At 40.2% G+C, this 16,325-nt stretch overlaps 1 protein-coding gene across 2 annotated transcripts in view; it reads left to right on the top strand.

Moving 5' to 3' along the window:
* Positions 1-16,325, top strand: part of abhd12 (abhydrolase domain containing 12, lysophospholipase) — a 154,321-nt gene that overhangs the window by 45,536 nt on the left and 92,460 nt on the right. For both annotated transcript variants that reach the window (XM_041177024.1, XM_041177014.1), the window contains 2 exons: positions 3,531-3,650; positions 8,905-8,935. In XM_041177024.1, the coding sequence (XP_041032958.1) occupies positions 3,531-3,650; positions 8,905-8,935 (151 nt within the window). The remainder of the gene's footprint in view (positions 1-3,530; positions 3,651-8,904; positions 8,936-16,325) is intronic.

The raw sequence follows: 16,325 nt of genomic DNA, 5'->3' as shown, positions 1-16,325 counted from the left end.
TGAAGCTCTGGGATTGTCATTAAAAACCTGACTGTTCACTAATGTCCCTGTAGGGAAGGGAACCTACTGTCCTTACCTGATTTGGCATATTTGTGACTCCAGTTCCACATGGTTGACTCTTAACTGTCATTTTGAAGTAACCTAGCAAGCCACTCAGTTGTAAGAAAGTTGTTCAAGAAGGCGGCCCACCACCTCCATCTCAGGGCAACTAGAGATGTGCAATAAATGCTGTGCTTGTCAGCAAGGCTGCATTCTAAGAATGATTGATTTTTTTTTTTGTAAATGTGTATTTAATATCAAAGTAATCTGACGGAGACATTAGAACCTAGTACATGCTTCCCTTCATCATTTGGTAATCTGTACCCAAGCTAAGATTTCAATGAAAATAAGTTGTACAAATTTTTTAAGACTCAACTTTACAACAAGATTTTTCAGCAAACAAAATAATAATTGTAGCTACAGTAGACATGAATTTTATAAATTGTTAAAATTGCAATAATTGTGGTACCAATCTCCAACATATATAGTTTTGAAATAGATATAACTATAGTCTTCCATTACTATTTTCTGTTCGCCCAATTTTTTTTAAAATCTGAAGTGAATATTAAACTTTATTTAAAGCTTTTGACAATAACAGGTTTTACAGAAAATGCTACAGTCAGTTCTTATTTCTTCCATTTTCTATTTAAGTTTGATTTAGAAAACTCTAAATTTGTGACCAGCCCACAACCACTGTTTTAGTGACAGTCAATACAATAATCAGGAGATCCCAACAGAACTTGAGTCAGAAAGAATATTTGGATAAGAGGCAAGAATGTCTACCATCTATGGCAAATAAATAATAACATGATTAGAATAGGTATGTATGCTTGCAGGCTGGTTGTGTAAAATGTACAGTAAGAGAGAAACTCTTTTTAAAAAATTTTTCTCCCCATTTTCTCGGTTTCCACTACACTATCATTCCCTCAATGAGCAGTTGAGTAGAGGACCTGTATTCTGTTTTTTTTTTAATTTCTGCTACTCTTGACCTGGGAGATCTCTGCCCTCTCTCTCATCCAGCTTGTTGGAACTGCCTTCACTTCTCCTGTACCCTGTCCACCCCCATCCACACAACTCTCATCTCTGGAATCCTCTGAGGACCTAGCTTTGGTTGGTTCCTTTTCCTCCTGCCCTGTGACACCATCATCTGCAGACATTGTCAGCTTTCTACATGTACACTGATGAATGGAATTTTATTTTCTATGTGAAATGTGCTACATAAATGCAAGGCGTTTAAGTGTTGCTCCTTTTTGTACTTTACTCATTAGAGATAAGATGATTCCTCATTAGCCTGGATTGGGAACATATCATGTGCAGAACTGGAGCTGTTCATTTAGATTCCAGAGTCTTATTTAATTTCTATTTTTAGAAAAATATAACCTTAAGTTCTGTAGAAAAATATTGTTGAGTCCAGCACTATAGAAACAAGAAAATATGATTCAGCATATTAGCTCAGTCATTCATCCAGTTACAGTATCAAAATCAAATCTGCTTATTTTTGTCATTTTTAAAACCTATATCCCTTTGCTTCCTCCTGAAATTGGAACTGTGCAGTTCCCCTTTGAATGCTTCCAGTAGGTCACAATTGTTCCACTGATCTGATTGTGTGAGTATTGAGAGATTTTCTGACTGAACTTTACAAACAATACATACTAAAATCCGTTTGTTTCTTATTGGCCTTGTAAATACTTCTCAAAGTGCCATGAGTATTTATTATTTATTGAAACATCAGAACAATGTTGCCAGACCTGTTTTAAATCTGATTTTTTGCAGTGTGTTGATGATATATTAAACAAAGTCCAGCTTGTTAAGGTCAACTTTTACTGCTCAGCTGGGAAACAAAAGGCCAACATAAAAAATGTTAGTGCTTGCTATTGAAAAGATGCCAGCGGTCGTCTGTAGAATCGGATCAGAACAATCAGGTCAAATGTGCTTATGGTACCAAAATCCTTTTGTCATCTGGTTTAATTACAAGACAGTAGCTAAATCCTGTTTTTTGAAACAGAACCTACATTCCTAGTTTATTTTCTCGTGCGTGTGTCAGCCTGGAGGACAAGATGATCTTGATCTTGATGTGATAATTGCAATGCATTTGGCTCAAGTGAACCAACTTTGTTGAGTACTGTGTTCTATATAGCAGCCTGGTGTATTGGTGAGCTTGCCCAAATGAGCGAAGTGACCTTTTAGGATTACATTTTTTTATATTCAATGCTGTGAGGGATGTTAGTGCATGAGGAATGGAACAACTTTCTATTTTTATACCCAATGTCAACATCTTAAAGTTTAAGATGAGATATATGGCAATTAGATGCACTTTTCTCCAACAACATGCCTCTGCTCCAATTTCAGAAGACTATCTGCTCCTCCTGCACTGTTGTGATGTTTTCCCATAACCGCTGTTCTGTGGCTTTGTGGGGTGAAATGTTCAATTTACTACCAAGATTTTGTGCCCTGTGGAGCTGTACTGGAACTGTGCAAACTCGTTTCATACAGGATGTTTGCAGTCAGTGGCTAGAAGAGGCTGCATTCAGTACTGGATTTAAGCCAAGATCCCAGAGATCAAAGGCTATTGTATCACTCAATTTGGATCTCTGGGTATGAGGTTTAAATCCAACCCAAACTGATGAGGAAAATGACTTTTGAGTGATGGACTGCCCTGGTATTTGAACTGTCAACTTTCAAATCTAAAATCTAGTTCTCCATTATTCACGTTAATGGGGAATCACTCCCAGACTCATTCACAGATTAGCTAGTTATGTGTCTGTTGCTCAGGGCAGTGGTGAAATACCTGTGTTACAGTCAATAATGTGAATCCAGGACTGCTTGCTGCATGAATTTGCCTACGGTAATATTACTTCAGGTTTCAAATAATTTTACTGCAGCATGATGATGTAACTCTTTCGAGTACAAACCCGTTTCCATCTGTTTCAGATGAAGTTACGTTGTTTCATAGTTTGCCATTGTGAGATTTGAACTCTTGATCCAAACTTTCCATCACCCCAGTTTTTCTTGTGTCATTTAGGGAACTGTTGTAACTCTTTTGAGTACAAACACGTTTCCATCTGTTTCAGATGAAATTACATTGTTTCATAGTTTGCCATTGTGAGCTTTGAACTCTTGGTCTTGGGGTTACAAGCCCAGTACCATAACCACTTGGCTATTTAGGCCAAGCCAGCATGATGATGTATCCTTTGGTGAGAGCTCGTAATGATGATCTGCTGCAGGTGCACCTCCTCTCGGCTGTTTGTATAATACTATTGGTAGCAGTCATGAAGTATGTCACAGTCCTGAATGAAGCAGGAATTGTTGTTCTGTGGTGAAGGGAGGAAAATAGGATAAAAATGATGTATAAAGCTAATTCCAGCAACTTGAGTCGACTAAATTCTATAATCAGCAGAGCTCCATTTATTGAATTTTAAAAATGCATTTTTTCTGTTAAAAGCAGTGCTCTGTCTATGTAGAACAGTAATCCACTCTGTGCTTATTGATAGGCACACAGTACCTGCCAGTCTTTGGAAGGAAGCTCAGGGAAAGGACCAGACATGGTATGAAGGAACCTTGGCGTCAGGCCACCCTATCATTCTTTACTTCCATGGCAATGCAGGCACCAGGTAAGGAGCAGGCTGATATTTTTAAACCATGAATGCTCACCTCTTTTTAATTTTGTCCTTGAAGAGGACCTCCAGTTTTCACAAAATTCACAACCAGAGGAGGATAGGAATGAGCAGGAATCAGAATATTCCTGATTGACCAGGTCATGCAAGAAAGGGATAAAAATGACTGCTTTCTCTGAGACTAATATATCAACATGAACTTTCATTTATGTTGTGCCTTTAACATAGAAAAACATCTCACGGTGTTTTGTAGGATTTTAACCGTACAGTTTGATGCTAAGCTACTTGGGGGTAATAGGACTGGTGACCAAAATCTTGGTTAAATAGGTAGGTTTTAAGGAGTGGCTTAAAGGAGGAGAGAGGTGGAGAGGTTTAGTGAGGGAATTCCAGAGCTAGGACCTAGACAGCTGAGTGCATGGCTGCCAATTGTAGAGCAAAGGGAACTGGACTTGAGCAGGCCAAAATTGGAGGAGCACTAAGTCTCTGGGGCTTCTAGGGCTGGGTGGGGGGGTGGGGTGGTGGGTGGAGGAAGTTGCATAGATGCAGAGGTGTGGTGCCATGGAAAGAACTGAATGCAGGAACGAGAATTTTAAAAGTGCACTAATACTTAAGAAGTGCAACAGAACAAACCTGTTTTTAAAAACTCCACATGCAGTTCTGTATTTCAGTATTCTTAAGAGTCAAAAATTAGCAACAACCACATAGAAGATTCCTGATTGTTAGTTATAGCTAAATCATAAATGTGGGTGTAAGTGCATGTTTATAATTGCATTACGAACAACAAATGGGAAAGCTTAAGCTTCTACACAGATTTTGATTTATAAGCAGGAAAGAAGAGAATATGACGATTTTTTAATAAAGCAGCAGCTCAGCTGCGTTCCAAGAAAATCATCAATATTAACATGTAATTGGTAAGAAGAATGTGATGGAATTTAGTCACAATAGTGAAATTTCTCTCATTCCATTCAGCACCTATATTTCTTCTAGCTCTAGCCGTCACTGGATTGAATGATGGGTTTCTAGTTTATAAGTCTCTTAGCCCTTGGTAATAAAAATACATCATCATTGTTCAATTTGTGCATACAAACAGATCTATTATTCTATATTGGATAATCACCTAGGGGCATAATTCCATTTAAAAGCTTCATGCCATGCAAAGGTTCTCTCCAATGTGCAATGTACAGGTTTTTTTTTAGGCTTTCCATCAGTTATTTTCACCACTAAATCCTACATCAGCTAGTGGAGCCCACTAGGAAACAGGCAATTCTAGATTTAGTGAAGTGTAACGAGGCAGATTTGATAAGGGAGCTTAAGGTGAAGGAACCCTTAGGAGGAAGTGACCATAATATGATAGAACTTACCCTGCAATTTGAGAGGAAAAAGCTGGAATCAGATGTAATGGTATTACAGTTGAATAAAGGCAACTGCAGAGGCATGAGGGAGGAGCTAGCCAGAATTGACTGGGAGATGAGCCTAGCAGGAAAGACAGTGGAACAGAAATGGCAGCAGTTTCTGGGAGTAATTCGGGAGACACAGCAAAAATTCAACCCTAGGAAGATGAAGCATACTAAAGGGAGGACGAGGCAACCATGGCTGACAAGGGAAATCAGGGACAGCATAATAGTTGAAGAGAAAGCATACAATGTAGCGAAGAGCAGTGGGAAACCAGGGGATTGGGAAGCCTACAAAGACCAACAGAGGACAACTAAAAAAGAAATAAGGAGGGAGAAGAATAAATATGAGGGTAAACTAGCCAGTAATATAAAAGAAGATTGCAAGAGTTTTTTAAGATATATAAAGAGTAGGAGAGAGGTAAAAGTGGACATTGGGCTGCTGGAAAATAACGCTGGAGAAGTAGTAGTGGGGAACAAAGAAATGGCGGAGGAACTGAATAGGTACTTTGCATCAGTCTTCACGGTGGAAGACATGAGTGACATCCCCAAAGTTCAAGAGAGTCGGCGGGCAAAGGTGAGTATGGTGGCCATTACCAAGGAAAAGGTGCTAGGAAAACTGAAAGGTCTGAAGGTGGATAAATCACCTGGACCAGATGGATTACACCCCAGAGTTCTGAAGGAGATAGCTGAAGAGATAGTAGAGGCGTTAGTGGCAATCTTTCAGGAATCACTGGAGTCAGGGAGGGTCCCAGAGAACTGGAAAGCCGCTAATGTAACCCCCCCTCCGTTTAAGAAGGGAGTGAGGCAAAAGACGGGAAATTACAGGCCGATTAGCCTGACCTCGGTCGTTGGTAAGATTTTAGAGTCCATTATTAAGGATGAGATTTCAGAATACTTGGACGTGCATGGTAAAATCGGGCAAAGTCAGCATGATTTCATCAAGGGGAGGTCATGCCTGACAAATCTGTTAGAATTCTTTGAGGAGGTAACGAGTAGGTTAGACAAAGGAGAGCCAATGGATGTTATCTACTTGGACTTCCAGAAGGCTTTTGACAAGGTGCTGCACAGGAGGCTGCTCAGTAAGATAAGAGCTCATGGTGTTAGAGGCAAGATTCTAGCATGGATAGAAGATTGGCTGTCTGGCAGGAGTCAGAGAGTGGGGATAAGGGGGTCCTTCTCAGGATGGTGGCCGGTGACTAGTGGAGTTCCGCAGGGGTCAGTGTTGGGACCACAACTTTTCACTTTATACATTAATGATCTAGATGAAGGAACTGAGGGCATCCTGGCTAAGATTGCAAATGAAACAAAGATAGGTAGAGGGACAGGTGGTATTGAGGAGGCAGGGAGGCTGCAGAAGGATTTGGACAGGTTAGGAGAATGGGCAAAGAAGTGACAGATGGAATACAACGTGGGGGTGTGTGAGGTCATGCACTTTGGTAGGAAGAATAGAGGCATAGACTATTTTCTAAATGGGGAGAGAATTCAGAAAGGGACTTGGGAGTCCTAGTCCAGCATTCTCTTAAGGTTAACTTCAGGTTGAGTCAGTAGTTAGGAAGGCAAATGCAATGTTGGCATTTATTTGGAGAGGACTAGAATATAAAAGCCGGGATGTGCTGCTGAGGCTTTATAAGGCTCTGGTCAGACCACATTTAGAATATTGTGAGCAATTTTGGGCCCCGTATCTCAGGAAGGATGCGCTGGCCCTGGAGAGGGTCCAGAGGAGGTTCACGAGAATGATCCCAGGAATGAAAGGCTTAACAAATGAGGAACGTTTGAGGACTCTGGGTCTATATTCGATGGAGTTTAGAAGGATGAGGGGGGATCTGATTGAAATTTACAGAATACTAAAAGGCCTGGATAGAGTGGACATGGGGAAGATGTTTCCATTAGTAGGAGAGACTAGGACCCGAGGGCACAGCCTCAGAGTAAAGGGAAGACCTTTTAGAACAGAGATGAGGAGAAACTTCTTTAGCCAGAGAGTGGTGAATCTATGGAATTCATTGCCACAGAAGGCTGTGGAGGCCAGGTCATTGAGTGTATTTAAGACTGAGATCAATAGGTTCTTGATTGTTAAGAAGATCAAAGATTATGGGAAGAAGGCGGGAGAATGGGGTTGAGAAACTTATCAGCCATGATTAAATGGCAGAGCAGACTCAATGGGCCGAATGGCCTAATTTCTGCCTAAGACTTATGGTCTTATCATCAATCTGTTGTGCGTATTTAAAAGAAAAAGTTTACAGCCTCTTTCTTCAGCTTTGCGGTGAAATTTTGTAGTATGATTGCCTTTTGCAAGTCACTGATACTTTACAGGCTGAATCAATCACCAGGCCTATTTCAGTTGAATTACCTCCACTTCTGGTTAATTTCAGTTTTCAGTTAAAGTTGACATCAGATTGCATAAGCTTTTCTTTTGGGTGCCTAACATGATGATCCTGCCCTATTTCATCATCACTTGATTTCTCAAGCCTGCTGAGACACTAAGCTGGCTAGGAGAATGTTGAAGCCTGATTTCTTTAGGCAGGGAGACCTTGAGCTCACTTTCTTCACAACCGCAGATCCAACTCCAGATCAGATAAGGCATTGAGCATTAGCAGGGAACATAACACAACAGTGGCCGAAAGAGTATATCCACACTTGATCAGCTGCAATCTGCAATAGTTAATATGTCTAAGGGCAAAAGAGTCATGCTGCTCATGATCTAATCAACCTCCTGTAGCATTTTAATCGCTAGTCTCGCAGGACCTCAGGTTCAAAGATTAGTACTACCAAATGCTGGTTCCTATACTGCAGCTAGAGTGTTTTAAGGTAATTCAGGTGCCTTCATCTGGATCAATTATCTGAGGTTCAACTACATTCCTGATCCAAATTTGCTAGGATTTCTCTAAGTGTGCATCTTTCTCTGGGCAGCTCTTTGTGTTGTGCTCAGGTAAACTGATTGCATCATCGGATCAGTCAACTCTAGTTTGCAGATCTTCCAAGACTCATCATTCAATTCCTGTACACGTTTCCTATGGAGGGAGGCTCTGCTAACTTGGGAGAAAGCCGGCTTCTTTACCCCAAACCAAGCTATCCATCGCTGATGTCTTGGCTATTAGATGGATTCCCCAAATTACATCTCGACCAAAAATGCTAAGATAACCAACAGTCCCAAATGGAATTACTTTCTATTTAGTTGTACCTTTTTCAAGCCCAGTGTCACATTACCAATTTGTATATCCCCTGTTTCAATGTCAAGTAATTACCCAATATACTCATCAGATTTGTCACATGCTCTTCTAGTGCCACATTTGCTGCTGTGGGTAGTCTGCATTATAGCCAGTAATGGATTGTCCTTTTCCTTTTAACTTTTGTTTTTAGGAACCTGTTCTTTTATTTAAAACCGGGCCCAGACTGTCTTGAAATATAATTTATTTAAAAAGGAAAAACTGTCTGATTTCAAAGATTAACTTGTTATCCAGAATTGAGGTCTGCATGAATCATCCTGTACCTCAAACAACCGCAGTTGTTTTTTAAATCAACTATTTCTCTGCAAGATTGCACCATTTGTTAGTTATCATTCATTTAGTATGATGGTATTGGAAGTTTCTAAGATAATCACCCTGATAAATATTTAGTCTGGTAAAGGTTTTATTATAATAATGGTGATGACTTTTATATAGTTATTATTAGTAATAATAATCATGATCCTTTTTGTATTTTAAAAATGTGAAAGAGGCTAATTTCAATTATTTAAGTTTTAAACTGAGATTGAAAATGACAAACCAGTGAAATTAAATAGAATGAAATCAAAAAGATCCAGGAGAATTATTTTACTTGTAATTTGTTCTAATTTGCCTCTTTTTTCTGTTTGTCTGCAGAGGTGGGGATCACAGGGTTCAACTATATAAGGTAGGAGGTATTTAAAATTAAATTGTTGTGGGACAGAGGGATGATATTAGCGTGCTATTCATACCACCCCAGTTTTAAAGAAAACACCAGAAAGGGTCATTGTATATGTTAACTATTTCTATTCATCCTTGTGTTCAACTCCATTTAAATATCTTGGGGTTTAGCAACTTTCCCCTGACATTCTTTGGGTATAATATTGGAATGAATTTTTTCAGTAGTGCTTTAGGTCTGCTGTAGTCCCCTTTCCAAACTAAAATTGGCATCTGGCAGAGCCCCCAGTTATCCATTATCAATCAGCATTTTATATAGGTGCTTTTTATCTTCCAATCAACACCTTGTTGGTTCCTTTTTCAGCCATGAAAAACCATAATGCTGCACGTCAGGGCACTGACTGCTGAATCCCTTTTTTAGACGATGAGTAGAGGGGAGCAGATCTCGGATGAGCCCACCACTAAGAGCGCAATTATCTGCAGTTGGGTATGGTGCAGGTTCTTCATTGTGCTGGAACAGACGCTCTGAGACCGGTCCTCTTGAATCCACTCATAGATCAAAACATTGATGGGTCTATTCAATCTTCCATCTACTCCTACGGAACTTGAGTTGGAGTACATAACACCAGATAAAATCCAAGATTTGGCCATGTGCTCTCTTAGCTTCCAGTTTCTTCATGAGCTAGGTCAAAAGTCTTACAAAGGTAATTTTGCCTTAAAAAGTGAAAAAGCAGAACTTTAGATGCCATTGGATTTCTGATTGTCTTGTGCAACAGAATACATCCTGTTGAGTCACATGTTCTTTTAAGGTCAGAAATATGACAGGTGACAGAATCAAAGAATTGTGATAATGCAGGAGGAGGTCATTTGGCCCATATCTGCACCAGCCCTCCGAATGAGCATTATGACTCTTCCCTACTCTTGGCTTTTCCCTGTACCCCTGCACATTGTTTCTATTTAAATAATCATCTAATGCTCTCTTGAATGTCACGATTGAACCTGCCTCCTTCACACAGGCAGTGTATTCCAGACACAAACCACTCGCTATGTGATAAAGTTTTTTCTCACATCGCATTTGCCTCTTTTGCAAGTCACTTTAAATTTGTGTCCTCTCGTTCTTAATCCTTTTAGGAGTGGGAATAGTTTCTCCCTATCTACTCTGTTCAGCCCCCTCATGATTTTGAACACCTTTTATCAAATCTTTCCTTTGCCTTCTCTTCTCCAAGGACAACAGTCCCAACTTCTCCAATCTATCTTCATAACCAAAGTTTCTCATCCCAGGAACCATTTTTGTAAACATTTTCTGCACTCTCTCCAATGCGTTCACATCCTTCCTAAAGTGTGGTGCCCAAAACCGTGTACAATACTTCACCTGAGGTCTTACTTGTGTCCTATATAAGTTCAGCATAACCTCCTTGCTCTTGTACTCTATGCCCCTATCAATAAAGCTGAGGATACTGTATGCTTTAGTAACTGCTCTCTTCACCTGTCCTGTCACCTTTAATGACTTATGCACATATACGCCCAGGCCCCTCTGCTCTGGCATATCCTTTAAAGTTGTACCTTTATTTTATATTGTCTTTCCATGTTCTTCCTACCAAAATGAATCACCTCACACTTCTCTACATTTGAACTTCATCTGTCACCTATTTGCTTACTGTGCCAACTTGTCTATGTTCTTTTGAAATTCTACACTGTCCTCCTCACAGTTTACAATGCTTCCAAGTTTTGTATCATCTCTAAACTTTGAAATTGTCCCCTGCACACCAAGACCTAGATCATTAATGTATATCAGGAAATGCAAGGATCCCAATACTGACCCCTAGCGAACTCCACTACAAACCTTCCTCCAGCCCAAAAGAAATACATTAACCATCACTCACTGTTTCCTATTACTTTGACAATTTTATATCCATGTTGCTACTGGCCCTTTTATTCTATGAGCTATAACTTTTCTCACAAGTCTTTTGTGTGGCGTGGTATCAAATGCCTTTTGGAAGTCCATTTACACCATGTCAGCAGCAATACCTTCATCAACCCTCTCTGTTACCTCTTCAAAAAAACTCCAGCAAGTTAGTTAAACAAGATTTTCCCTTAAAAAATCCATACTGGCTCTTCCTTGTCAATCCACATTTTCCATATGACTATTAATTCTATCCCAAATAATTATTTCTAGAAGTTTCACCACCACTGAAGTTAAACCGTCTGGGCTTATCTTTACAACCTTTCTGAACAAGGGTATAATGTTTGCAATTCTTCAGTCCTCTGGCACCTCCCTTGAGTCCAGGGAAGGCTGAAAGATTGTGGCCAGTGCCCCTGCAATTTCCACTCTCACTTCATTCAGTGTCCTTCAATGCATCTCATGCCTTGTCAACATGACATAGATAAAAAATAACCCACAGTGTCTTGATGCCTGGCACTATTTTAATAATATACATTGTAATATTAGTGAGAGTCATCAGATTCCAGCAGCCCTAATGGAAATATGGCTTAATAAAATAGGAATTCGAGAATCATAGAATATTTTTGATCACTGATCTTGATTATATCATGGTGGTACAATCTGTTATTAGATACCCTTTTAAACCCTTGACAAAAAAAATCCCAAACCCTTGACAAAAAGAAAATCCCAAACTATCTGTATTTCAACTATGAAGTGCTGTTTACTGATGATTATTCTCAACTATCTAAATTTTTGTAACACAAATCTGTCTGTTACTGCTCTGGATATTACAAAAGTTTCAAAACACTATCTCTTCTCTGCACAAAGCCCAAACTGTTCAACATTGTGACAAAACAAGTAATGGATTGTTCCCTCAAACAATTTGTTGCTAGAGATATGTTGTGTTCCTTTTTTTCTGTGAAACACACAATATTTTCCATCTTCTGTGGTTTTACTTAGATACTCATTTTTATAGCTGTGTGATGTGAATGTAATCATTCCCAGATGTTGGTGAGTTGAGGCATCCAATGTAGATATTTGTGAAAAAAACAAACCTGTCTTTATTTTGCTTTTGTGTAAAGGTGAAAGATATATTGGGAATCTGACCAGTCCCTAAAATAAGTGCTAAACATGCCATGGTACTCAGAGCTATGGGCAGCCAGTGGGTTTTGCTGCATTTGACTGAATGTTAAATCATAAGCAGGAAGAACAGCAAGTTTTACAGTTTCATAGTTTATGGTACTCATGAAAAAGAAAAAAAGGAATTTGCATTTTGCAGTGCCTTTCACGATCTTGGGATATGCCAAAGTGGTCAGTGAGGTGCTTTTTTGAAGTTTGGTTACTATTGTAAGGTAGGACACATGGTGATCAATTTGTGCACAGCTAGGTCACACAAACAGCAGTAATGTGATAATGATCAGCTAATCTGTTTTGATAATGTTGATTGAGGGATAAATAATGGCCAAGACAGAAATAGCATCATGTGATCTTGTTGAGAAGGCAGATGGGAACTCTGTTTAATGTCTCATCCGAAAAATAGCAACTGTGACAATGTAGCACTCCCACTGTACTGCTCTGGAAATGTCAGTCTAGATCATGAGCTCAAGTCTCAGAAATAAGACTAGAACCCACATCCTCCTGATTTCGAGGGTGCTACCACAGAGCTGTGGTTATACGAGATCAGCATGTGAAAAAGCAGTTGTATGTTTTACTGCTGAATGAAATGCATTCCAGCCTAAACTACTTTGCTCCAATTATGGTTTGCTAATAATTCAAAAGCTCTAACAAAATATCGACATCACCCCCTTCTTTAAAACAGCATCAAATTAGACCTAATTAAATTACTTCCATCAGAACAATGGGCTAAATGAATTGTACTATCACTTACTGGACTTGCTGTAAATATGTATTTTTCTACTGAGAGGTTAATGATGCTGCCTCTCCCCTGTCTTTTCTCATATTAATGCTGCTTGTCCTTGCAACAACAACTTGCCCCTTTAAATTAGCAGAAGCCGCATAGGGAAATATTAGAGTAGATGACCAAAAGTGTTGTCAGAGATGTAGGCTTCAAACACCATCTAAAAGGTAGATACAGATGAAGAATTCCAGAGCTTATGGCCTAGACTTTTGAAGGCATGGCTGTCAGTTATGGAGTGATGGAAATCAGGGATGCATAGAGACCAGATTGGAGAAATGCAGACAATAACATTATTCAAGCACCTATAATGCAAAGCGAAAGAAAAATTAAAGCAGAAAAGACTCCTAGAGCAGAATTTTACGGCCCCATTTCGGCGGGGATGGGGCCTGAAAATGTGGCGAGACATTATAAACCTCATTGACTTCAGCGGGAAAGTAAAATCCCACTGCCACAAATTTCGGCCCCTAGCCATTTTTTTAAGAAAAACAACAAATTTTATTTGTTACCAGTCTATGTTGCACTTTTCCCTTCTCTGTTGGAGAGTGGGGAGAAACGGAAAGTAATGATAAAGAGAGAAAGAGGAGACAATAAAGCCATATTAATGCAGCTTTATTCCATACTGAAGGAGGCACATTTATTTTAATACTTTTGGGAGCAGAAGTCAATATTTTTGCTGCCTGTTTGCATCATTCTGAAGTTAGAGTGAAAGCAAATCTGCAGATATTTATCTCTCCAGTGTGCACATAATGCTGTTTATAGGCTTGCCCCAACAATGTGCCTTTTAATGACTGCAAACAGCTGATGAGATGATCACCTTCTCTGCCTTGTTTTGCCGCTCTGACGGCTCAGCTATTAATCTGGAAGATTCCGGGTTTGATCTTTCTCCTCTTCTGAGTTACTTGATCCTAACTGGGTGGCAGTTTGAGTAGGACGCTTAACTGCAACATTCTAGTTAGGAAACACATCTTGTATTTGTAGATCTAAACTGGATTTGAAGATTTAAAAAAAAACACGATATTTATAACAGTGACTGGCTGACATTCAGACTGTCAGCACTTGGGAAATGTTAATTGTGAAACTTCTGTGATCTAAAGGATTCAAATCCAGACTGTCGTACACCCATTTAGTCATACAGAGCTAGGTTTTTTTAAAAGTGAAATGAGCCTATTCTAATGATCTAATTCAGGTTTACAGTGCAAGTACATAAATGCAGACACTGAAATTAATAAGGTTGGTGAACTGCAGGCACAAATAACCACATGGGAATATGTTGTGACAATCAGACATCTGGCTGAAAAAGGGGCAGAACTGGGTATCGAGTATACCTGGATACAAGGTGCTCAGGAAAGATATAGGGAAGGAAAGAAAGGTGGAGGCAACTAACAGTGTTGGTTAGGGCAAATATTAATGTTGAAGAAAGAGAGAGAGGATGTCCTAGAGTGGTCAAGGACAGAATCTATTTGGTTGGAGTTGAGAAGCAAAGAGGTGCCATTACATTACTGGGTGCGTTCCCACAAGGGGAAACGTAGGGCAACCAAAGCCTGAGAACTCTAGATGATGAAAGAGAGAAAGTAAAATGAAGCAGAAAAAGGGAGCATTTGACATAACTCAGGCTGATAATAGAGAATCATGCTGACTGTAGAAAGTTCTGAGGGGCAGTGAAAAAGGAAACAAATGAGGCAAAGAGGGCTTATAGGATGCTGACAGCAAACATAAAAGGGGAATTCACAATTCTATAGGCCTATAAATAGTAAAAAGGTAGTACAGAGATGATAAATTGCCACCTTTTAGCAGGTCTCCACCTTTTGGATCACGGAATTCCATTCTTAATTTTTTTCCTGATTTCTCAATGGCCCTTCACTCCTCTCCCCCTTCTTTAATTTGTCACAATTCTGCCCTGGCATTGACTCTCTTTGTGTGATTGGGCGATGCGGCAGTCCTGAGCTCAGTGGCTGCTGTTTTTGTGTACAGTCTGTAGAGAGCCATACTGCGCTGGACCATCTTCCACAGTGGAGGAGGCACCGGGGAGTTGCTGCCATGAGTGCAGGATGGCTGGATCTTCTCACCCAATCCAAGGCCTCTATCCAACTGCAGCCTGCCACTTGGCTTTGGGCTCCGGCCCTGTGAGGGAGGGAGATTCCAGCTGGTGCGGTCTCTGCAACATCGTGCCCTATGCAGCAGCCTCCTCTGGCTTGATCTACTCGGGACCCTGGCTCCACCCAAGCGTCCAATGGTGGAAGAGGTGGAGGTTCCTGGCATGTCGGGGCCCGAGCTCCTATCTCTATGGGAGGGGTGGCTCACCCTTCCCCAGCAGTGCAGATCTAAGTGGCGCCAGTTGAGGAGGAGCCGCAACCACCCACTGGCTGGCAGCTGCAGTGGGGAGGAGCCAAATCCAGGAAAAGTGGAGAAATTTAGGTGAGGTGGAGGATGGTGGGATGACTCAGTGATTCTGGGTGGGAAGATAAGGGCTGAGCAAGTGAGGGGCTGAGTGGAGAGGGAGGGTGTGAATGGGGTTTGAGAAGGGTTGTGAGAGATGGGGAGAGAGGAAATAAGTGTGGGTGGGTGGGTGGAGGGGCTTCACTGAGTCTTCTGTCACCATGGAATGTGGAGAGCTTGGCTGAAACCTACGTTGGTACATAAAATCATTTTTTAATTTCATAGTTTTATGTAATGTAATATGCTGATCTATACCGAATGTTACTGTGCTGCTTTATTGCTGTTTTGTTTTTGCTGGTGTCTGGGGACATGCTAATTTTCAGGAGTTTTTTTTGTTCATGGGATATGAGCATTATTGGCAAGGTCAGCCTTTGTTGCACATCCATAATTGCTTGTGGTAAGTTGGTGGTGAAGTAAAATGGGGTCAGATTGGAAAATAGTTTACAAAGCACTGCGATATTCTTTGCTTCACTTCACATGTACATAGTCCAGCAACTTCATATTCTGTTGTAGTTAGTACTTTTCATCCTGTATTACATGCACTAACTGCATTGAATGCTGAAGTGCTGAGGTCACTTTGGTGATTTTATACAAAAGTGTTGGTCCACAGTCTTCAAGATAATAGAAGGTAATCAAAGGGAAAACTAAGTCTAATATTTCCATCCATTTGAAGTGGCCTAGAAGCATTTGTATTCACTACTGATCATAAAAAGTGCTATAATTACAAGATTCCTCATCACAAAAAAATTTCAGACCTTTTTGTCTTCACCACCCATTAATTTTTAGACCTTTTTTTTCTCTTTGGCTACTCTCATCCCTAGTAAGAGGAGGGGTAGGGCTGATTAGGGACCAAAACGAGGAACTATACATACAGAGAACATGGCTGAGGTATTAAATAGATACTTTCCTTCTTTCTTTACCAAGGAAGAAGGTGCTGCCAAAGTCATGGTGAAGGCAGAAGGTAATTGAGATTTGGATGGGCTAAAATTGATAGAGGAGGTATTAGATAGGCTGGTTGTTTGAAGCTGATGAGTCACTAGGACCAGATGGGATGTATCCGAGAATGATGAGGGAAATAAGTGCAGAAATTGCGGAGGCACTGGC

The sequence above is a fragment of the Carcharodon carcharias genome, chromosome 2 (assembly GCF_017639515.1).
Source record: "Carcharodon carcharias isolate sCarCar2 chromosome 2, sCarCar2.pri, whole genome shotgun sequence".
Lineage (NCBI taxonomy): Eukaryota > Metazoa > Chordata > Chondrichthyes > Lamniformes > Lamnidae > Carcharodon > Carcharodon carcharias.
This window is presented reverse-complemented; position numbering and strand designations above follow the sequence as displayed.